This window comes from Lates calcarifer, linkage group LG2, assembly GCF_001640805.2.
Source record: "Lates calcarifer isolate ASB-BC8 linkage group LG2, TLL_Latcal_v3, whole genome shotgun sequence".
Classification (NCBI taxonomy): domain Eukaryota; kingdom Metazoa; phylum Chordata; class Actinopteri; family Centropomidae; genus Lates; species Lates calcarifer.
The window spans coordinates 24,399,218-24,415,478 of NC_066834.1; the positions used below are offsets into that span (position 1 = coordinate 24,399,218).

Sequence of the window (16,261 nt, forward strand, 5' to 3'; positions counted from 1 at the left end):
GTGTTTTTATTTGGCTGCAACAAAAAGCTGAAACAGTAACATTTTGGCCATACAGGAAACTATTATCAGAAGATTATCTATCAAGAACCATTCTTGAATTGAAATTGAAATATTGTTCATTGTAAGTGCCCCAATCTGCTGATTCATCCACGTTATTTCTGACCTTAGAGCTCTAAATCATAAGGTTTACGTCTAAAGAGTTGACAAAAGGTTTCAAAACAGCACAAACATGAAGCAAACATTACATCTGAAACATGATAAATGATAGTGTGTAATTATACCATGTTAGTTTGCATGTTAGAGCCAGTATTGGAAAGCATATTCACATCCTTTAGTAAAAGTACTATAAGAATACTCTGAAGTCCTGCATCGAAAATGGTGAGTAAAAGTATGTTAAGTATTATCATGAAAATGTAATATATAGTATAAGTAGTATAAGTATTAAAAGTAAAAGTACTCAATGCAGAACTCTGAATGTTACACTGTTATATATTATATCATAGATTCATATTTTTCATGCATTGATATAAAAGCAGGACTTCACTGTTGTCGTGGATTGGAAGTTGAACTCTTTTGTATGCAACTGCAGCTAGTGATTATTTTCATTTTGGATTAATCTGCTGATTATTTTTTCCATCAATTAGTTGTTTGTTTAGTGTATCAAACTCCAAAAAATAACATGAAATGCTGTCACAAGCGCTAAACACTTTTGCCAGTTTATTTTAAGTGTGTGACTTCAACGACAGTAAACTGGCACAGCCAGATTGATCCTGCGTGTACCTTAACTCACACACACACAAACAGGGTCAGAACAGGGTCAGTGTGTGTGGCTTTGAAAGTCAGAGGTTAGCAACCGGACAGACAATGCAGATGTAGCCACGTTCCAGGGTGTGGAAAATTATTTCAATATTGCACAATTTTTTTCAGGGATTAAAGTTATAAACAGGACACATACTTTGAGCTGCACTGGGGGGATGGTGTTCTCAAAGATGGGCCAGCGTGTTTGATGTGTTTCCTCCTTTGGCAGCTACTTTGCATCCACATTTTTTGGAAACTGGATATTGGTGCTCGAGGACAAGCTCATGTTTGTTTTTGGGATATTTAATTTCTTTTTGGGGGGATGGACATTGGTGATATCGGTCTCTCTTCTCTCTATTCTGCTTTTTGTAAATACTGGTATTAAGCAAATATACATGGTATAATAACCATCAGTTTTCATACCATACTATGCCTTGAAACGGGGATACCGCTGGAACCCTTAACACAATTCTGATTCTGATAGTGAACACTGATACATGAGATACTAGTAATTGGCATTACCATGGGCTGAACTGCAGTCCCAGGCTGTGCGGCTTCCACCTCTTCTCTTAAACTGGTTCTGTGGATCCAGCAGGATGAGCACGGCGTCATACCACATTACAGAGCAGACAGCCACACATTCCCAAGAGAAAACACACACACACACACACACACACACACACACACACACACACACACACACACACACACCACAAACCGCAAAGCATGGCCTGGATTGACCACAGACACAGACACTAATACACTGCATGTGCTTATACAGACAGTCTTTAAGTCCATAAAGGCATATTACAGCAACATATTACAGCAATATTCATTGGTGTAGCTGTGTCAGACATCACTGCACATTCCCTGGCATGTAGCTGTGTGTTCACATATCACAATGCACAGAATCACAGTACTTACAAGAATCATAAAAAGCATTAAAAAGCATTTAATTGACACCATCTCCTGTATATTGCATTGAACTGGGAGGTCTCTGCTGATTTTTGTTTGCGCATTTGCATTTTGTCTCTGTGCCGCAGAGTAATTAGCAGACACAGTATGTTAGTCTTGTGAGAGTCCTGGAGTCATTACAGACATCTTCATGGTGTTATGTCTCCATTTCCTTTTGTTCAATGTACACCTTCCTTCCTAAAGCCCCTGCACGCACACAGACACATACACACACACAAACACACACACACACACACACACACACACACACACACTTATACACACACGCATGCACACTCAGTGGATAGTGTTTTCTGTAATGTGCCGAGCCAGCAGGCAGCCTTACAGGACGTCAGCATCCATGTGTAATTAAAGCTTTTTGCCTTTTCTTTACAAAGCACCCAACTCATACCCCCGTGGACACATGGCACCAGAAAACACTTTTTGGTGCCATCTCTTATTTATGCATGAATTTACACAAATATCGCACAGAGGAAAATCAGATATGCAGGTAAACTCTCTGACGCACACAAATGCTGTTACATCACAGACACACAACTAGAGAAGACACATACACACACTTGACACATAAGAGTACCTCAGTGGAAACATCATTAATATGGTGATTAAATATCAAGCCAGAAGGAACTGGATCATGAATAACACATGAGGCCCATGTGTGTCCGAAAAACACAACAGAATGATTTCCAGGTTCAGCACGGTCGACATCAGTCTACAACAGAATCACCGCTGTGCCTGAACTATTCCTCTCCAGTGACGTCTTCAACTCTACAGCAAGCCTCTGCCTTTTCCAAAATAAGTCTCCCCCCTTTCAAGTTTGACATAAAAGGAGAGAGAAAAGAGAAGAGAGGAAGAGGCGCGCCGGAGAAGACACCACTGAGAACAAGAAACTGTGCTCTCATTTCTGTTAAGTCTTTAAAGATTTCCCTGCTGTACAGGATGTGCTAGGGTGAGAAGGATTTCTCTGTCAGTCTGATATCAACCAGCATTGAGAGGCTAATACACGTTCATTCTGCTAATCTTCAGAGCTTTAATGCTACTCCCTGAAGACATGGCACACCTCTAACACCTTACTGCAGCTGCTGAGCCACATGTTGTGGATGGAGTAGTGACAGAATGTACTAATTGAAAGGTATTTGGGAAGATGTTAAAAAGGGAGATGCAGACAAAAGGAACCAAGAAACCAAACATCCAGTTCAAAACCTTTTTGCTTCAGAGTTTTCCAAGTCCTGCAGTAGTTGTACTATGTAATCCCTGAGCTGTAACTGCTCCCATACAGGCAGTGGGGGTGATTTTGTTTGGCTGGTTGCAGTCTGGCTGCTGCTCAGTTCCCCACATTAAACCATAATCTCCTTGACGCCTCCCAAATATGACAGGAAAATTACTTAATTATGTTTCAGCCACAAAATTAAAACCAGCCATACAGGGGACTTATATTCACACTACGCAGTGCAGAAAATCTGCAACACTGATCGCTCATTTTAATTAAACTGATGAAGCTCAGCTTGACTTGATGTGCTCTTGACCTACTCTTCTGCACTTCTTCTTCTTCCTCTTTTTCTGCGCTCATTTCTCCCATTTTTATTCCTAAATGCATCAAAGGCAATGGCAAATAACACACTACCTCCCCAAGAGATCATCACTGAGGAAAAGAGGCAGAGGACAAATATATTGCACATTCATTGTTGACTTCCTTCCTATAAAGCTTTGGTGTGGAGAAAAGTATGGTTGGTTAAAGCAATGCTAAAAAATATGAGACTGATTGCATCTGGGGCAACACAGAGTATGAATGCTAAACATAAGAGCGAGAGTCATCCTCATGGCAATCTACCCAATAGTTGTTGACCAAAATGATGGACCAACCAACCAACATTGCCATCCTTGGAGCTATTGTGTGAACAAAACTGAGGACACCACTGTACATTCAACAGCAAAGTATTGACTCAGTTGCATACTTAACAGCCTTTTAAGTGTATAACAATGGCTGTAATGCCTATAGTCTTCAGTGAAAATCCTCTAGCACCTTCTTGCTGTGTCACGTATAGTATGTCTTTGCTGTGTCGTCTACCGGTGTCGGGTTCAGTCAGGGCAAGCTCATTAATCTGCTCAGCTGCAGTGCTACTGGCTGAGAGAGGAGAGCGACAGAGACAGAGAGAGAGAGAAGAAGAGGAGAAATGAAAGTGAAAAGGAACAAAGAGGGGATTTTGTGGAATTCAGGGGCGAACTAGGAGACAAAGCCCACAAAAAGAGAGGAAGAATAAGAGACATAGAATAGGAGAGAAACAGAGAGACAAAGAAAAAGATAAAGAAACGCAAAGAAAAAAAGAGAGTAAGAGTATGAAGAATAATTTTTGCCTCACTATAAACTGTGGCTCCTTCAGATGCAGCAATACAACAAATCCAATTACGTCACTGTGAGGCAGGCAAGTGCTCTAAGTGTAGGGGCAGGTTCTCCTATCACTGCTGCTTCTGACCTCATCAAACACCTCCATAAACATATGTACCACAGACAAAAATCATTAAATATTCACTGCTGTCACAAACCAGCAACCTAAACCTTAAATACATAAGTTCATCCCTCCTTTCTGAATGACAACATTTGACAGATCATGGAAGCCCAGGTTAGATAAACTTCCATTTACACCTGATCATAAATTCATTCAAAACTAAACTGAATATTCTTGTTACTCAGTAGCATTATTGAAATGATTAAAACTGATGAAATGGCTAAATGATATTCCATCTAAAAACATCTGTTTTAAGCATGAAACACCCAATAAACTATCTGGTTATGGCATATCATCTATCTAAATGCTTTGTTTTTGCATTGTACAGTATGTGAATATTATGGAAATTTCATAACTTTGAATGGGAGCTTCAAGTTGCCTAGCCATCTGTCAGAACAGAAAATAAAATCCACTGTGTAATTTGCTGTGGAATAATCAAACAATCACTTGTTAAAAGTTGACTGATTATATTGAAAATGATACATCATTATGAGCTGCACTAAATGAATGCTAACTGGAAGTGTTATCAACTAAAAGTAATTCTCACTGATTACTCATTATCGTGAAGTAGCCAGCAAACTGGAATGTCTTGGATTTTAAGAAGCTGTTACCTGAACTTTGAGAGCAAAGAGTTTGAATTTAATTGGATTAAATCTCGTGAGAGTCCATCTGTACAGTACTACAGTGGGAGTGCATGTGCTCACTAAAACATTCAGTCATTGGGATGAGGGGAGTTGAGGCCCTGACATAACTGGAGTTGTAGATATTACCGTCATGGCCAACAGATGAAAGTCCTGATCTGAAAGCACACCAAAGCCTTGAGAATTTATCTCACCATTTCTCCACATTATGGATTAAAAATGTTATTTAACCGGGTGCCTTCACATCAGGAAGACATGCTTCTCGCAGATTTCAGCAGGGCGGCACATAGCTGGCAGCCAGGCTGATAAGCAGGAGCTCTGTCTAAAGCACATCCTACTTTTATTCTATATAAAGCCTTTGCTGGTTAGAAATAAATCTACTTAGGGGACCAGCATTCCCAGTCTGTGGATTAATATGGGAGAAAAAAACTCTCCCTGAACTCCATGGTTGTGAGCGACAGGCTGAATATTTGGACCTCAGGTGAAATGTTTGTCTGTCCAATAAATGCTGAATACTGTATGTACTAAACCTTTATCAAGGAAGGCTGACTGAGCTCGCAAGAGGCCTTTTTTAGCACCACTGTTCGTACAGTTCAAGGTGCTACGTGTAGCACCTTTAACTGTGGTGTGAGAAAGCGGCTAATAACAGTCTCTCATTGGTAAGATGTCTAAAAATACAGACAGAGCACCTTATAATATTTCCCATTCAGCTCCTTTAGCTTACACCTGGGAGCTTTTCAATCCAAGCAGAATTCTGTTATCAGCTGCTGAGCAGATCCACTGGAGCTCAGACTGAGAATCCTGATCAAAGACATTTTGACAGCAGTTGTTGAGTGAAGTGAGGCCATTCATGCATGTCCCAGCTGATCCAAAATTCAAACATGTATGCAGAATGCACAACCCAAAGCACATGCTGGTTGGTTATCCACTGAATAAATGAGGTCTCAAACTTTGGCCATTTCCCAAAGCTGTCATACTGAGTAACCTATTGATTCATATATTTACTGTAATCCATAAAATGCTATTGACAGTCCCGGTGACAAAAATCTAATTACTTTACATTGCTTACTTTATCTGACCAACAATTACAAACCAAAGGTATCCAATATCAAACTGTAAAAGCTGAGCACATCCTCACATTTAACAAGCTTAAGCCAGCATGCATTCTGCATTTTCATTGCCCACGCTGGCGGCCTGGCTCCACAGATGACAGTATCTGATTGTTAATATCTCTAGAACTATTGGATGGATTGCTGTAAAATTTGGTAAATACGTTCACATCACCCATAGGATTAAATGTATTAACTGTCATGTCCAGGAAATGTTAAGTCACTGTTGTGTTGTCCCGTCTACATGTTGTCTTGTGACTTCCTGTTTTATTTTAAAATCTTACTCTCCTCTCGTTTCAGGTCACTTGCCTCTTCCCCTCATGTGTTTCCCGCCTGCTTGATTGCTTGCCCCGCCCTGATTGTCTCCACCTGTTTCCCCTTACCTTGTGTCTATTTAGAGTCTGTGTCTCCCTTTGTCCTGTGCTAGTTTGTCTTGTTCAGTCAGAGAGCCAAGCCAGTCTACACCTCGAGTCCTAGTCATGCCAGGTTTTTGATCCTTTGTGTTTGCCTTATTCTGCCTTGTTTGTTTAGTAGTTTTTGCCTCCTTTTGAGTGATTTTTTTGTTGATACTTTGCCTAGTGGTTTTGCCTCCTCACGAGTGATTTTGGTTTGATACTTTTGTTACCTTTTGGATTCCTCGCCTTGAGTGATTTTGTGTTGTTACTTTGTCTAATAAAGATTGTTTATTTTTTGTACTTTGAGTCTGAGTCGTGCATTTGGGTTCACGTCCTAGTTCAGTCGTGACATTAACTTTGGTTATAGTGATCATGGTAAACTATGGTATTATATCTGATACACATCAGTATGTTAGCATTGTCATTGTGAGCATGTTTTCAAGCTGATGTTAGCATTTATCTAAAGGCTGTGACAAGGTCCACATAAGTATACAGGATTAGCCTACTGTCAATTAATTTTCATTTTATGTTCATATAGCACAACATAAAAAACAAATTTTGATGACCGGTGATCACAGCCACAGGCATATAAGATACAAGTATTGACATCCTATCAAAACCCATTTCAGCAGCTGAAAATCCTCTTTGATATTTGAAGTGTGCGATGAAGGATGAAGCAAGGGTTGCTGTAGATCAGTGTGAGAGGAACATTCATACACCATTCATATACTTGTCAGCCTCAGTTAAGAACGACAATGCCACACTTAACTGTGATGAGGACTCTCTATGTTCTTCTGTGTTCGCCTCCTCCTAAAATAAAAGGCATCTGAAAATTCCTGTTTGGTTAAGATTTGGTTTGGACAAATTTCAATAACTGAACCTATGCTCTGATTTAGGGGTAAGATGAGCCATTATCATTATTTTAGTGTGAAAGCTTTGAGGTGAACAACAAAAGAGTAACATAAGCAGAAGAACTGGCCCACCCATGTATGAAAACACAATATGTTACAACCTCCATTCCAATTTTAGCAGTGCACACCGAGAAGGAAACAATATGAGTGCAGGGAGGCCACTTAGGAGACAAGAGCAACCTATTTCAATAATGCAATACACAATGCAAAATGAGAAGAGCTCCTTCCAAGTTCTGCATTTGGCTTAAAAAGAATGTTTCTAATTTCATTAGTGAGCTATACAGGATAGGAGCCGGTGCCAGGTGACTGAACCACTTAGTCACAGTGATGAGGTACGTCTCTCTGGATCAATGCTATTCTGTCATTCATCTTGCTTTCAGTCTCTGATATGCATCTTTCAGTTCGCGGGAGAAATATTAATTTCGAGCAAATGGCCCACAGTATCTGCATCTAAGAAATAACTGCCAGACTGCTTGATGTCGAACGTCCCCAGACGATGAGCTGTTTAAAGCATTGAGCTATGAGTGATACATTTGTAAAGTTTAGCCTGATTGTTCCACATTAAGATTCTTCAATAAAAAATGTGTGTGATCTGCATCTTACAATTCAGGTTATGAAGGATGATTTGAATTACATTGCTTGTATGTTCCTATAATAATCTAATTAAATCAAACTCAATGGAATGTGAGATGGTGGAGTGTTTATTCTACTCTTCTGTGTTTTCTAATGATGATAACACTGCTAGACCGTAGCTGTTTAACCACACTCCATGACTACACAACTCAAAGCCATCCAGGGTGCAACTGCCAAACAAACATAGATCTAAATCATCTTTGTATGTACTTGGCTCTTTAATTACAGTGATATTAATTTGAAAGTGAGAGGTACTTTGCACATGTATTCAATCGCCTAATTGAAACTCTGTTGAATGGACTGTGGCTAAATTTGATCTAGAGATGTGATCAACTGTAAACAGTTTCCAGGTCTAAAATAATAATACCCCTAAGCTAACTTGTCCCTTTATCATGGAGACACCAGCACAGTGTCTCTATATCTATGTATTATGTGGTTATGAGGCACTACAGGAATAGTTTCAACGCCAGGTTGGTGTACATGGGATTGGCTAAATTACAGTGCCCTTGTTAATGGTAATAAAGGAACATGTCACCTGGTGCAACAATGTGGCTCAATGATATGTAACCGATGGAGCTCAATGGCATAAGCTTTAATAGGCTTTAGTTACTAGAATTTACTGTGGCTCGTAGGATCAATTTATCCAAAATTTTGCCAGCCTCATTCATTAAATGATCTGGCCAATCACGCACCTGGAGCTGGGTCATATAGATAAAGTATTCTATTTTGATATATATTATATTTGCAATACTGATATTTCGTGACATAATACATTCAATTAAGAAACTGTTTATCCTGCTATTGTGGCTCAGCAGGGAGAGTGAGGAGCCTGCTGACTGCAGGGCTGGTGGTTCGATCTGTCCTCGATCTGTGCTCCCCATCTCCACAGGTGTCCGCGGGGTGCATACCCCAAATTGCTCCCTCCGGTTTGCCTCCAGGATTGGCTCACACCTTTGCTGATGATCATCACCAGCATCATGTGGCTCCACAAAGTCCCACTCCTGATTGTCTCTGTCCTGAACCTGTTATTCATGGCTGCCTCGGGCCTCCTGGTGCCCATCAAGGGCTTCCCAAAGCTTCTAACTGCACTTCTCAGCACCTTCCACCTTTTTCCCACAGCAGCTCACTATCTCCACAGCACTAGCCCTCTGTTTGCTTCCTCGCCAATTAACCCTCTGCCCAATTCCCTGCCAGCAGAAACGGCACGGTGCATCAATCCTGGATAGAGGCTTTATGAGATTGTATTGTGTACTGTGGATGTGAGATGCCTGGGAATATCCTGAAGGGTTGAATGGTGTTGAATAGAAAGGGCACGAGAGATCAATGAAGTCTCCTCCTGCTTTCAGGGTCATGATGTAATCAGCGACAATGTCATTGGTACGGAAGTGGGGTAGGCACACAGCATGGGTGAGACACATGGGTGGAATCTGATGGGGCTGGTAGATAAGTCTGGCAAACTACAAGCACAGGGAGTGGTCTGAAGGCTGAGGCTTCCTGGCCATGTTAAAAAACAGGACTTCACATTAAGATTTTTCGCCATTTATGAAGGTCGTATCTACCATCACTCCCCTATGATGTGACTTCGTTGTAACAGCAGCAGTTCAAGGTGTAGGCTAATTGAGCTAAATGGAGAGTGTGACGGTTGTTGAAGCCCATGAGGGCCCTTTATTCTAGGCCATATCTCCAAGGTGTGCAGGGAAGGGCAGCAGCCATCCGCTCTCATTTTCAGCGAGCCAACAATGTCATCATTTTCCAGTGGTGGTCACTATAATGTAATTTGAGCAGATGAAAAATGTGTTCACCTGTGTTTATTTAGTGTTACAGATGCTTTGTGTGAAACATAATTAATATAGCTCCCTAAATGCCGTGTTTGCATATTCTGATGCCAGCAAATAAATGGCGATGTTGTTGTTGTAAACAATAGACGATTGATTAAGCCGATGATCCTATTTATGTTTCCATTTAGACCAGCTGTGCTTCATCAAGAGCCCCATAGTGTAAAAATAATGGCATATTTCATTATTTCCCATGGTGGAAATAATGAAATATGCCAATAGAGAGCTAATCCCTCTCAATAGAAGCTGCAATAGAAATTAAGCATTCTGTCCCTGCTGTGTGCTTTCAGCTTCTAAAAGGGTGGGATCAGCATATCTTGACAGCCAACCGCTTTACATCATGACTGGGTGAAGAAACTGCTCAGAAGTCAAGGGGGAACAAGTGCGGGCTGTACTTTGGTAAACACAGCTCATCAAACACTCATCATGCCATGTCTTCTGCAGTTCAGACAGTGTTTGGCTTGTAAAACATTGATATTAAAGCTGCAAGTTAAGTTGGGAAGTCAGTCAAAGAATCCATGATCAGTGACATGTTTCTTATGGAAAACATGAGACAAAGACTTCCCACTTGTTGGTGATTATTTATTATTTAGTTACAGACAGAATGAGGATGTGCAAGGGAAAAACCTGAGACTTGACGTAAATCTGTCCCCCGAGTGCTGCCACTTTAACTTGTTAGTCGTTGAAAGGCTTGCTTTGCCTTTGCCGTCAGATCCTAGAAATAAGCAGGTGGTGATGGTCTTTGTGTGCTGTCATCTCTAATTCAGCAGCAATAGAATCCCTTCAAGTAGTGAGCATCAAACGACCAGGTTAGATGTAGCACGCACACGAGGATGCGCACACACACACACACACAATACACTTGATTCACAATGGAGGTAACACATTAATTGCTCGCTCTTACTCCTCCACTCCTCTTGCTTATAAACACAAGGCCTGTTTACTGACTCTCACCGTCATTCATGCCAATATACCACTTGATTTTTTCAAACAACTCAGTGTACAAGAAGTACAGAGCGAACCAGGTCTAGGAGGAAGTGACTGACTAAACTAATGAGCAGAACTGATCAGTTTTCACATGGAAGACTACTGAAGAAACCTGTCACAGGAAAAAAGTACTGATCTACCCCGAGTGGCCAGAAAAATAAAAACACCTTTACAACACAATAAAACACACCTGTAATAAATTCTAACTCCCTCCCTCCGTCCTTTACAAAGACACCCACAAATTACAGCCTCAGATGTGACCATAAAGTAGAATAAATGCTTCTCTTCCACTGTGTCAACAACAAATAAAAACCAGTGATGGACTCATATTATGGCTGAAACAAAACAACCACAACCAGAAAGTGAGTTTAAGATTCAGTGGGGGCCACAAAATTGGGCAAATGTACTTAAACTGCTTGAAAGCTGCTTTGTTTTAAAGCTAAACACCTCCAACCTTCAGCTTTAATAAATGCATTCTGGAGAAAGAGTAACAAAGGTTATTTTGTTTCCTCTTACAACACTACTTCAGTTGTCTCTACTGATGCAAAGGAGGTAGTCCAGTGCAGCTGAAAACTGCCTTGTGTATATTTTTCATACTGCATTTTGAATTGTAATTTCTGGAAAACCGATGAGAAACAAGCTAGATCAGGGAGAAAGAGCCCTTGATTGCCTCTATGTGTTTCTCATTCAGCCCCAAACCTTTAGAGACCTTAAGGAAATCTAGATCAATAAGGTCTTGCTTCAGCACTTTGCAGAAATAGGCTTATTTTATGTTTATCATTTCAGGTTTGGAAAGGAATGTGCCCACACTTTTGATGACCAATGCTGGAGGTTAAGTTCTCTCATCACTGCACAGTGGCCATTTCTCTGTCAAAGCCGTGCAGGGTCAGTCTGAAGGGCAAACAACTGAGACCATGACATCTGCTTTCTTGACATACATTATCTGATCTTCGCCCTCTAATTGGAGTATAAGCAACATTAAACTTTCCCCTGATGTAGACCTTTGCTTGCCTCATGTAGCCAGAGGACCCAAAAATCCACTCTGAGCTTTCCCACTGAAATCGTTCAAGATCAGATTATCCAGATTAGTTTCATAATGCATTCAAATCAATGCAGGCACGAGGCTGCTGAAATGGAAACAGCTTATATGGATATTTATTTGTTTTTTCATATCACTTTTTTCTGTTGGAAATGCATCTAGTTGTAATTGAGACAGTCCTTGAAATTTGCTACGCAACTCAGGCACTACATGCATCATGATAGGGTGTCCACACAGGTAACGTCTCTGACGAAAGCAACATCCGCAGCCCCATGGTAACAGACACCTGACCGTGAACACAGCAACGTCCAAAAATGCTGAAATCTGAATGGAGTCAAGGTAGATGACACCTGCTCTGATCCGGGTGGGATTTTTTGTGGGCTATGTGAAGGCAGCAGATGTGCTGTGAAACGTCACTTTACCTGATCACCACCCCGTTACGCGTCAATAACACCGTCCTCCACAACAAGGTGAGAAAACAGGAAATGTTGGTCCCCACTGACCTGAATCGTGCAGGTGTACTCCGAATCGTCCAGCAGTCTCACAGTGCAGTTGCATTCCCTGTCCAGACTCCTGATGCTGCTGCTCATCAGTCGGCTCAGCATCTTCTCGATCGTCTGCGTACGGGACCAGGGTGAAGGGCGCACAGCACATACATACAAGTTTATCTTCTGTCACGTTAACGACGTCCCTGTTCTTTGGTCCAACACCTGGTCAGCGGTAGCGACGGTGCGGACCGGCGGCGGTGGGGCATCGTTTCATCAGCGTGTGTATGTGTGTGAGAGAGGGAGAGAGAGGAGGAGAGATAGAGATAGAGAGAGAGAGAGAGAGCTGACTGGCCGAGGTACCACACGGTGCGTTTCCTCAGTCAGCGAGGAGTGGAAATAGTGCTACTGCTGCTGCTGCTCTTTCTCTCTCTCTCTGGTCCGATTGAACTGGACATCACACCTCATTGCACCTTCTCCCCCCGTCTCCTCGCCGTTGCCATGCCGCTCTCAGAGCTGCGGGGCGGGCTGCTCGGTGAATGGCGAGACTGTCAGCCAACGGAGCAGTGACTGAGATGCTGCCTTCACAGAGTTGACGACAGGAGCCGAAATTCCGATAGGCTGGTTGACGTCGTGACTATGGCCACATGGTTGGGAATAATAACAGAGCGAGGCAACTGAAGTCTAAACAACAGCCAGGCGCTATATGCTGCTGCAGAAGTTAATGGACGAATTGATAATTTATCACGAGGCCTGAAGCAGCGTAACATTAGAAACACCTGCTAAAATACACATACATTCTCTAACTGATCAACACACAGGATTAACATCTAATCTCAGATAAATAAGTATAATCATGAAATAGATCACCTTAATCCTCTTGGAGCAGGCTTTTGCTCTCGCTTACTTGAACGTCACATCTTAGAACCAGTCATAAGTTAATTGTATGCTTTTGTTGACTTGCACTCTTTGCCTAATCGTTATTTTTCCGACAGAACTTGAAGGCAGCAACAGATTTTAACATTCCTTCATTTCACCCTTCTCAGACTGATGTTCCCTCCTTCTTATGTAGTCACCACTATTATGGAATTACATATGGCCATGCAAAGCAGAGAAACACTGTTTCCATCCGATCACTGTTATGTCTTAGCTATATGTCTAATGCATCCAGGGTCATTTTACTATATCTGATGAAAACCCAAGATCCAAAAAGATGTACTTTTTCTAAATGTGATAAAGTAATAAATTTCACTGGAGAAATCATGTAAATGTGATCACAGTAAAATTGGCAACCATCCATTGGCAAAACACAGTCAAATAGCTCCTATAATCTGTTAGCCAGCCTTTTATGGGGATAATTTCTTTCACCTTTAACATCGTGATTAATTATGGCAAAGAGCAAAGCAAAAACCATGGAGTTTTGATTCAACCTGTAACAGTATAATGTCCCGGTTTCGTTGACTATGCCTCCCTCTGGCGGTGCTTCTTAGTAACGACAATGTAGCGATTAAAAACTTCCGCGTGAAGTAGAGCCACCATCTCAATTGTGTTTTCTGACGTCCTGAATTTACCCCTCTCTTCCAGTGGTGAGACACATGATGTTAACCACCATAATATTATTTTTTTTAAATATTGAAGACATATTCTCGCCTAAACAGGAGACTGGTTATCGAGATTCAGTGTCGACCAATGGTGCTAAGAGCAATGTACGAGCGAATACAATGATGTGTCCTGCTGCTGTATCAAAATAAAGCTCATCTGCCGTGACATTGTAACCACAATGCCGTGACTCGGATTCGAACCGAGGTTGCTGCGGCCACAACGCAGAGTACTAACCACTATACGATCACGGCGAGCTACGATGAGCTTGGGAACGTGCTTTGTAACGATCGTGATTTGTTGACGGAACAGACGTCGCTGAGTTTGTCAGACAGAGGCTGCGGTCAAACAGTCAAAACATCTCCTTTCCTAACCACTTTGCCCTCATCTCGATGGAAAACGTCACGAAGTGAAGGAAAGATATGAAAGAGAACTGATAAGGAATTAGGAAAGGAGAACCTTAAAAAAAAGCTAAACTTTATTTATAACACGTGGAAGACATGTACACTGACAAACTCAGTACTGTAGGCTACAATTCAATAAGATTTCTTGTCCAACACTAATAATATAATAACGCGAAATTAACTTACAAGTTGAGAAAGTTAAGCAATTAAAATAAAGATACAAAAGAATCGTGCAGGGGTCCAGAGTAAATTATATCCAGACAGAAATATATAGTTTCCTGTTATGGGCGCTTTGACCTTTTTTATATGTTTGTTAAGTAGACGTTTTGCATATCTACCGGATCAGGGATCAGGATGGGAATGTGCGTGTTGTCCACCGGAACCTGCTACTCCCAGTCAACTTTCTGCCCCCGGACAAAGAGTTGGATGATGATGTTACTCTTGTGTCCATACCTGCCTCTGGGATGCCCCTCCTCTTTCTGATTGCCATGAGACTGTAATATCTGGATTGGACACTGCAGCTGGGACAACTGAACCATTGTTCCCTCTCGACTATTGATGTCTTGGGAGGATGGCCATACTGCTTCATGTCCACCATTGATGGGTCCCCTGGTACAAACAGCCCGCCACCTCCCTTTGTTGTGGCCTCCCCTGCCTCTGATACTCCTGCCACCAACTCCCCAACAGCCCTCCCTGCTCCCCTGCCACAACCATCGCCTGACTGTTCCAATCCACCTCAGGCATCAAGGCACATTGTTTTCTCTGAGTATGTGTGGTGTATATGGCACTTCACTTTGTCTATGGAGTATTATGAGTTCTTGCTAGGCGCCAGGCAGATCTCTAATTCACTTATCCTTTGAATAGGAAGCTTATGTTTCTGGTTCACTCTGCTTTGTTGTGTGTATGTTTTCTTTATGGCCAGTGTTTGTGAATGTGGTATGTTGGTATGTTTATGAATTATTTGACGTTAAGTCTCTGCACCCCTACGTGCACTTTTGTGGGTCCCTGCCTATAAAAGGGGTCTCCTGCATTCACCTCTCCCCTTTTGTTGTTGTCCTCTGTGGGAGAAGTGTCGCAGTCACTGCATGTTAGCTTAGTTGCTAATTTAAAATGTGATGTGTGACATGTTAACAACTTTTTTAAATGTTTTTATGATTTAATTTAATTTTTTTAAACTTTGTCTAAGTGAAGTGGTTTTTGCTCAGGACCTGGTCTGATGTAGATGTGAAAAAAGCAGCGCAAGAACTACTGAGACCAAACTCAGACATTTCTTTCTTTCATCACTGTATTTCAAACGCTTACACTGTTTGATTGTACTGCAAATCTTTGTAGAAACATGGTTCACTTGTAGTTTATGAAGTGGCAGTTCAGGGTTTTCTTGGCTGCAATGCAAAAACACAAAAGGTGAAAAAGTTATTACATGCATGCTTTGATAAAGGTAAAGCTGCCTTCAGACTGCTGTTTGGTAGGTACAGTCTGATGATAATCAGTTTGGTTGGATAACTAACAGATGACATCTTGATCACATTAGTTCTCGCAATAACATTAAATGAATTTACATTTACCTTTAACATGAGAGCAGTCACTCCTCATATTGTCCTCCCACCTCCTCTCCTCTCCTCTCCTCTCCTCTCTGAAAGACAAACAGAAGTCAAGTTGTAGCTAAAAACTTCAGAAATCAAGTTAACAGAGATATAATGTATTACTGTATGAAATCTGATAATGACATAAAATATTTACTGTTTACATGGGAGGTTTAAACATCATGTTGCCCTCCTGCCTCCTCTCCTCTCCTCCTCTCCTCTCCTCCTCTCCTATCCTCAATTTTCCTCATTTCTTCATGACTCTTTTCTTCTCTTGTTTCTCCTCTCTGCAAAAATAAATGGCAAAAGGGAGTTAAGAAATCAAAGTAATCAACTAAATAAACTTAATAAAATCTGGTA

At 41.4% G+C, this 16,261-nt stretch overlaps 1 protein-coding gene and 1 non-coding gene across 2 annotated transcripts in view; both read right to left on the minus strand.

Annotated features, from left to right (window-relative positions):
* Positions 1 to 12,916, minus strand: part of frmd5b (FERM domain containing 5b) — a 67,277-nt gene extending 54,361 nt beyond the window's left edge. Inside the window, exon 1 of the mRNA XM_018666950.2 lies at positions 12,334 to 12,916. Within this exon, the coding sequence (XP_018522466.1) occupies positions 12,334 to 12,435 (102 nt within the window). The 5' untranslated portion in view covers positions 12,436 to 12,916. The remainder of the gene's footprint in view (positions 1 to 12,333) is intronic.
* A 1,180-nt stretch (positions 12,917 to 14,096) lies between these two features.
* On the minus strand, positions 14,097 to 14,168 carry trnah-gug (transfer RNA histidin (anticodon GUG)). The gene has a single exon. It is a non-coding gene; the product is annotated as a tRNA-His (tRNA).
* Positions 14,169 to 16,261: the final 2,093 nt, after the last annotated feature.